The sequence below is a fragment of the Puntigrus tetrazona genome, unplaced genomic scaffold, assembly GCF_018831695.1.
Source record: "Puntigrus tetrazona isolate hp1 unplaced genomic scaffold, ASM1883169v1 S000000116, whole genome shotgun sequence".
Classification (NCBI taxonomy): Eukaryota; Metazoa; Chordata; class Actinopteri; order Cypriniformes; family Cyprinidae; genus Puntigrus; species Puntigrus tetrazona.
In genome coordinates, this window is record NW_025047793.1 from 82,501 (window position 1) to 90,000 (window position 7,500).

General features: G+C 39.1%; 1 protein-coding gene across 1 annotated transcript in view; it reads left to right on the top strand.

The window, feature by feature from the left end:
- LOC122332600 (synaptic vesicle glycoprotein 2C-like) overlaps positions 1–7,500 on the top strand; it is a 44,407-nt gene that overhangs the window by 3,465 nt on the left and 33,442 nt on the right. Inside the window, exon 2 of the mRNA XM_043229949.1 lies at positions 3,821–4,538. Coding sequence (XP_043085884.1) covers positions 3,959–4,538 — 580 coding nt within the window. The 5' untranslated portion in view covers positions 3,821–3,958. The remainder of the gene's footprint in view (positions 1–3,820; positions 4,539–7,500) is intronic.

Genomic DNA, 7,500 nt, shown 5'->3' on the forward strand with positions numbered 1-7,500 from the left:
TATTAACTTTTTTTATATCCTATAATATAACGACTATAACTTTTTAAGTCTTTATAGATTACATTTTCTTTATAAGTGGCATATGTCGTGTGTGTATATATATATTATTTATTTATGCATAAACACACACACACACACACACATATATATTATTGTCTTAACATTAATTTATTATAAATATTCCAAAACATATTAGATGTCTAAATTAATGATTTCTAGATTTATTTATGCGTTTAAATATTTAAATGATTTCCCTTCATCCTTTTAATACATCCCGGTTTTATTATGAATAATCATAACGTGATGACTCAGTCCAACTAACTAATTTACATTAAATCAACATGTATTTTCAGTGACATTTCTGTAGCCATTTTAGTCATTTTTTTTAAAGCTGCTGTGCAACGATTGAATAAATTTGACTTAAATCAAACTGAATAGCATTTTAAGCCTAGATGTTATGTTTGTTTTTAACTCCTTACGTCATGCAGTTTAAACTGTGTGTTTTTTACTGTATATGCTATAGATCAAACTGTAGGAATCTGTCTACATTAGGCACACTCGCGCACACACACACACACACACACACACACACACACTCCATTGCCTTCATCCAATCTGTGCAGGCGTCCAGTAAGAGAGCCTCGCAGCTGCTGGAGAGTCCCAGTGACCAGTGAAGCCTTCAGCTATCCATCATTACATTACTGCAGTGTGTGTGTCAGTGTGTGTGTGTGTGTGTGTGTGTGTGTGTGTGTGTGTGTGTGTGTGTGTGTGTGCGTGCGTGTGTGGTCTTCGGGGTTGTGTAAGAAGTTAGCAGCTTTAACCAAACCACGAGTCTGACGAAGCTCAGATCTGTTTTGCGCAAGGTGAATCGGGGACGGGCGGAAAACGGCGCGACCTTCCTCGCTCAACTTTATAATTGCTCTCTCCAACACGTCGTGGAGCTCTAGTCATTTAGAGTCGAAGGTGTGTGCGTGTCGTATTTAGTTTCCCGTTTGCGGAGGGTCAAAGCGCTCTGCGGCGTCCCGTTCCTCCCCCTCCCGCGCTCACATCGGGGTTAATGCAGGAAAACGGGTGTCGCATTGATTACATCAGCCCTCCAGTGATGTCATAGTGACGTCAGGGACTGCCTTTATTTGGTCGTAGAGGAAATGATGTCATGCTTTGCCGGTTTTCAGGTCTGGCTGTTGCCGCAGCATTGGGTTTTTTTAACGTGTTGTAATGAAAATGCTGCTTTGGTTTGGCCAGATTTGTGATTGATCGATTGACGCGTTGTTGCGTCACGTCTACTTCTACGCTGTTTCGTGTTAAGCGGATAGCGCGCGAGAGGGAACGCGCCGGTGTGTGTTCCCCTCCGTGATTAATGAGGGCTTCTCCGACAGCACCAGCGGCCCGTGAAACACAACTCTTAGAGAAGCATTCGTTTTGTTTCTGCTGAAGCTGGACGGGGCGAAAAGAGGCCGAATGCACGAAATCCACCAGAACAGCGAATCGTTTCTGACAATCGGATCTTTCGATTCTTTTGTTGACGTTTTAAATACGTTTGAATAAATTGCTGTGCTAGATATCACACTTGATGCGTTTAAACCAGTTCATTTAGAAGAACATACTCCAAAAAATTAATTGGAGATGAATCGGATCTCGCCGCAATTTTAATGCATTGCCAAGTATATCTTAGTGACAGAAGAGTCAAAAAGTCAGGCATGTCTCTGGGTTACAAATGCCAGAGTCGATGAAATTAATCATTTTCTAATGCATATTGGCCAGACTAAAATTCATCCGCGATTATAAAATGTCAGCTCGAATCAAGACGCACAAAACATTCTCCAAAATAAAAGCTGTTCAGTCACTCCTGGGTTCAGCTTTGTCTTCTCAGGAACTATTTCTGGCTATATGTTGTTCTTGAGTTGCTGTATGATTCTTAAAGGTGCCATATGTATGTTTTGACTGTGCTATAGCGTGTTTGCAGAGATTTAAGAAACGTGCTAAGTTAACAATGCTACAGTCTGTTATCCTGTTATCCGGCACGGAATATACTGCCAGTTTACCCAATCGTGTTTCGGAAACCTCGGTTGCCAATTGGCGGGAAACAGAGAGAATCTGGCAACCCGGAGGGGCCAGGTATTAATAAAACATCTTCAATATTTACAATTTGGGCTGCAATACCTAGTTCAACCACTCTTTGTCAATCCTACATGCAGCACCTTTTATGTTTCTGTATATAACGCTTGTTTGGTTTTAGGGACTAAAACACCAGCTACTTCTTCACTTAGAATGTTCTGGTTCTATGGAGCCTTTGCTGTAATATTAATTCTCTTATGCATAGAACAGAACGAGAGCCTTTGTGCGATGCACCAAACCATCTGGAAGTGTTTGGGGTGGAAGGACAGGACAGATGAGACTGTACTATAGTATTGATTTACTTTACCCTGGCATTGGATTGAATCGTTGTGGCCGTCTTTGTCACAGATAGAAAATTCTCTGGTTTCCTCATTCTCAGGGATATCTGGTATCTGTGAGACCAACTGATCATTTTCAAAGAGATTCGCTGAGTTTACTGGGTTCGGAGAACGCGCGTGTGTGTTTGTTTTTCAGATGTTGGGAGCTAAAAATGAGTTGAGCGTGTGTGTTTCTGCTGGAGAGAGGAACGGTGCTGCAATGCAGCAGGGCTTTTCTGTGTTTGAGATCCTGAGAAGATCCTCCAGTGTGTGAATCTTCGTCATTTTTCTTTGGCTCTCTTCGCGTCCACATCTCTTGCTGTGGAGGTGAACGCTGTGAATGCGGTTAAACTGGGCTCTCTGTCCTCTGCCCGCTGTGCCAGTGTGATTTATGGCTCTCCTGTGGTTCTTCGGGGCACGTGAGCGGGAACACCTGAGATCTGCAAACGCTTTCACTTTTCCAATTACGTCTGTTCAGTTAATACCAAAAATACCCAGCTAATTCAGATCTGAAGTCGACTGACGTTTCATACTAATGCAAAGCTTTTCGTTTAATTTTATTTGAATGCTGTGTGTGTGGATACTATAGATAGATAGATAGATAGATAGATAGTTGAAGAGATAACTGATCTAAACCAACATATAATGAGTTACAGTAATCTAGTCTAGACCTTATAAAAGCATGACTTACACTTTTAAACTTCACTTTTACGTGGCAGGTAGTACTTGAAAGTAACTTTGCATTAGCCAACAGTCTCAATTGAAATAAAGTAGCTTTTACAACAGAGCTAATCTTTTTACAACAGAACCGAAATCCCCAGGACGACCAGACTCAACAATCTTATTTTCATTACGACAAAGAAAGTTCAGATCCAGGCTTACTCTTAAAACTCTCGGTGCAATTACGTAATGACAGAAACGAAGCTTTGTCTTCTTTTCGACGGGCAAATGTGCATAACAGTGGAAAGAGACGTTGTGTTTTCCGAAAATATACCCCTAGGGCAGCATATAGAAATAAAACAAAATAGGGCCCAATATTGAGCCTTGGGGGATACCACAAAAAAGGGGGACAGCAGATGAAGAAAATTGGCCAAGGTGAACATTTGCTGTTCAAGAAACATATTAATATTATTTTCAATAATTTAAACAGTTGAGAACGCTTTTTTAGTCGCGTGCATTGAGGATTCTTTGATTAATAGAAAGTTTTCCTGCATTTTTAAAAACTTTTATACGCTATATCATTCAAAAGCTTGGAGCCAGTGTATGTGTGTGTATATATATATATATACTTAAATATACACACAAATTTTTTAGTTGATATATATTTTTGATATGTGTGCCTGCTATAGCCAATGAAAATATGACCCTGTTTGTGCTTCCCACAGATTTCTTTTGGATGAAGCTGTCCGTCAGAAGGAACTGCACATCTCCTATCCACTGCTGTCCATCTCCACACCTCTCGAACTTCTGAAACTCACTGATTCCTGACCGCTGCAATCGCCAGACAGCTGAACTCCACACAGATGGAGGACCCCTACAGAGACAGGACGTCTCTGTCCAAAGGCGCTCGCGACATCGCGAAGGAGGCGAAGCGGCACGCCGTCAAGAAGGTCAACAAAGTAGTGGATCGCGCTTCCGACGAGTACTCCGGCCGCAACTATAGCCGCTTCGAAAACGACGAAGACGAGGGCGCCGACGAAGACCGTTACTATTATCAGGACGGCCGAGCTCAGAGGGAGGATGACGAGGGCTCCAGCGATGCCACCGAGGGCCACGACGACGAGGACGAGATCTACGAGGGCGAGTATCAGGGCGTGCCGGCGGGGGGCGGGGCCACGGAGGGGCGGGGCCAGCCGCCGCCGGCGGACGGGATGAAGGACAAGCGAGAGCTGGAGAAGGAGAGGGAGGCGGATGAGGAGGAGCTGGCTCAGCAGTACGAGCTCATCATCCAGGAGTGTGGACACGGACGCTTCCAGTGGCAGCTCTTCTTGGTGCTCGGCCTGGCGCTCATGTCTGACGGCGTGGAGGTGTTTGTGGTGGGCTTCGTTCTGCCCAGCGCCGAGACTGACATGTGTGTGCCCAACTCTGGAGCCGGCTGGCTGGGTGAGTCACAAGAAAAAGCAAGAGATGTGAAAGTAGGTTCAAGAGAAGCCACATTGCCAATGCACACCGTTATAATAATGTCAATAATGTAAATATATAAATGCTTTCGATTCGCGATATGCAGCGCTAGGGACTTTGGGCAACTTTAAAGGCTTTTTTATTCATATTTTTGCACCCTCAAATTCCAGATTTTTTTAGAGTTGGGCTCAATTGCAATTTAGCGACAATTCATTAAAAGTTAAACAAAAAATACAGCTTTATGGCCCTTTGAAATCTGATTTTATCTTCTCCAAAATGTCATGCTTTCTGATTTCATTTTCTAGATTAAATTATAAAGGTTTATGCAATAACCACAAGTATGTCTAATCAGTTGAATTCATAAAACAATGATGATTACTTAAGATTTTTGCAATAAATGGGAAAAAAAGAAAGAAAAATTATTCCGAAAAATAAAATGTATAATGATTTCGACAAAAATATGAAGTTGAGAAGCAAATCCGCAGATTAGAATGATTTCTGAAGGATCACGTGACGCTGAAGACTGGAGTAATGATGCTGAAAATCCAGCTTTGATCGCAGCAGTAAATTCAATTTTAATGCATATTCACATAAAAACATTTATTTGAAATTGCAATAACATTTAGTAATTTATACTGTACTTTTGATCAAATAAATGCACAAAAGACTTATCACAAAAAAACCAATCCCAAAACTTTTGCACTGTTCTTGCAACATGTAATATCTCTTACTTTTCACATGTGATGTGTAACACCCGATGTGTACGGTGTTAGAGGATAATCAGCTGAAGGTATCTCGTGCTGTCTTAAACAGGAGTCTGTAGGAGTTGCCTGGATCCTGGAGCAGAGCCTCTATTATTCATCTCTGTCTTTGTACCCACACGTTTCTGTCTGTACTCACACGCTGTAAAGACGACAAGCTGCTTTTTCCTCCCTTTGATGTAATGAAGGGTTTTTTCCTTGTAATGAGTGAGTGTGTGTATGTGTGTGAGGGCTCGTGTATGGTGTGTGTAACGTGGGTGGCCAGCGATATCGTCCTGTGTCGTGCTCGTTTGATGATGTGCGTGTGTGTGTGTGTGTGTGTGTGTGTGTGAGAGTGGGTAGAGGCTGTCGTTGTATTGTTAGATGATCTCTCTGGATCTGGATGGGTTTATTGTTTTGGCAGCAGGTAGAGCAGCACATGTGTGGGTAGATTGGAGTGTTTTAAGAGGTGTGTGTGTGTGTGTGTGTGCGTGTGTGTATAATTACCTATATGCAGATCAAAAAAAAGAGCTGATGTTCTCCAGATGTTCTCTGGATGTTGTGGGAGAACACTGTCATGTTTCGTGTTTATTATAATTAAGGTGTGTTGTTTACGTTTGAATAAACTCCATAAAATAGATAGTTACTAATGCACAAAATACTTCCCAATTTATTGTTATCATTTCAGTGGTAAATGCAAACATTAGTCCAATACTGGGATCTTTATCATGCTTTTAAATTGCTTAGATGCCACATGGTATATGTATTTTTCCATAATATTTCTTTTTTCCTGGATTAAATTAAATTATTACATTTAGTAATCAAAAAGTATATCCAATTAATTGATTTCTTGCAATACAATTCTACAAGTTTAACAAAAATGACAGTTGTATGGCCCAATAAAATATTTTTAAGAATTGTATTTTTTTTATTTTTCTATTAACTTTTCTATTAACTTTAATTAATCTTTTAAAATGGCAGAGGAAGTTCTGCACAACAGGAACATGGAAAACATGTGATGTCATGCATATTTATTTGTTATTTACTAGTTTATTATTGAATATTTTACATATATTATGCTGTACTAATATATTTCTGCCGCAATTCCCTGAAGTTAAACCAGACTTTTATTTTGACGTGTTGTGGTGGAGAATAAAAAAAAGGAAATTCAGACTATAAATATACATTTAATTTTTTTATGTTTTACAATAGTTAGTACATATTATTTAATGTTTATAAATAATATTCATTTAGCGATGAAAGTATATTTTATTGCTGCTATTAGAAATATTGAAAAAACAAATAATTAAAAATGTTTTTGAGCGAATTATTTACCACATGTTATTATGGTTAAAAAAAAGAAAATATTTCAGAAGTAATGTTGACTATAAATATGCTGTTAGCTTTACATGTAGTTGTTTTAATATGCACTTCATATTATATTATTTAATGTTTAATTATTGCATACTTAGTAATGACTTCAGGTGGATTATTTAATTTATGCTAAAGCAGAATTCTTAAAATATTTAATGTTTAAAAATAATGTGTTTGTATTTATATATATATATATATATATATATATATATATATATATATATATATATATATATATATATATATACACACAAATGTATATATAATATTACAAATATTTCTATTAAATATTATTAATATTTATTCATTTAACATTTTGATAGTTATTTTGATATTTATTATAGAATTTTTGTTTTATTTTATTTTATCATTTTTGGGGGCAAATATTGAATAATTCTAATCATTCTATTCTCATTAATTAGTCATATAAGTCATACTAAACTGTAGGCAGCATTACTTTTATTCTTTGTGAAGAATGAGTAGTTTAAAGCAAGCGTGTGTGTGTGTGAGTGTGAGTGAGTGAGTGTGTGAGTGTGTGTGAGTGTGTGAGTGTGTGTGTGTGTGTGAGTGTGTGTGAGTGTGTGTGTGTGTGTGAGTGTGTGTGTGAGTGTGTGTGAGTGTGTGTGTGTGTGTGTGTGTGTGTGTGTGTGTGTGTGAGTGAGTGTAAGTGTGTGTGTGAGTGAGTGTGAGTGTGTGAGTGTGTGTGGTGTGTGTGTGTGTGTGTGTGAGTGTGAGTGTGTGTGAGTGTGTGAGTGTGTGTGAGTGTGTGTGTGTGTGTGTGTGAGTGAGTGTGTGTGTGTGTGTGAGTGTGTGTGGTGTGTGTGTGAGTG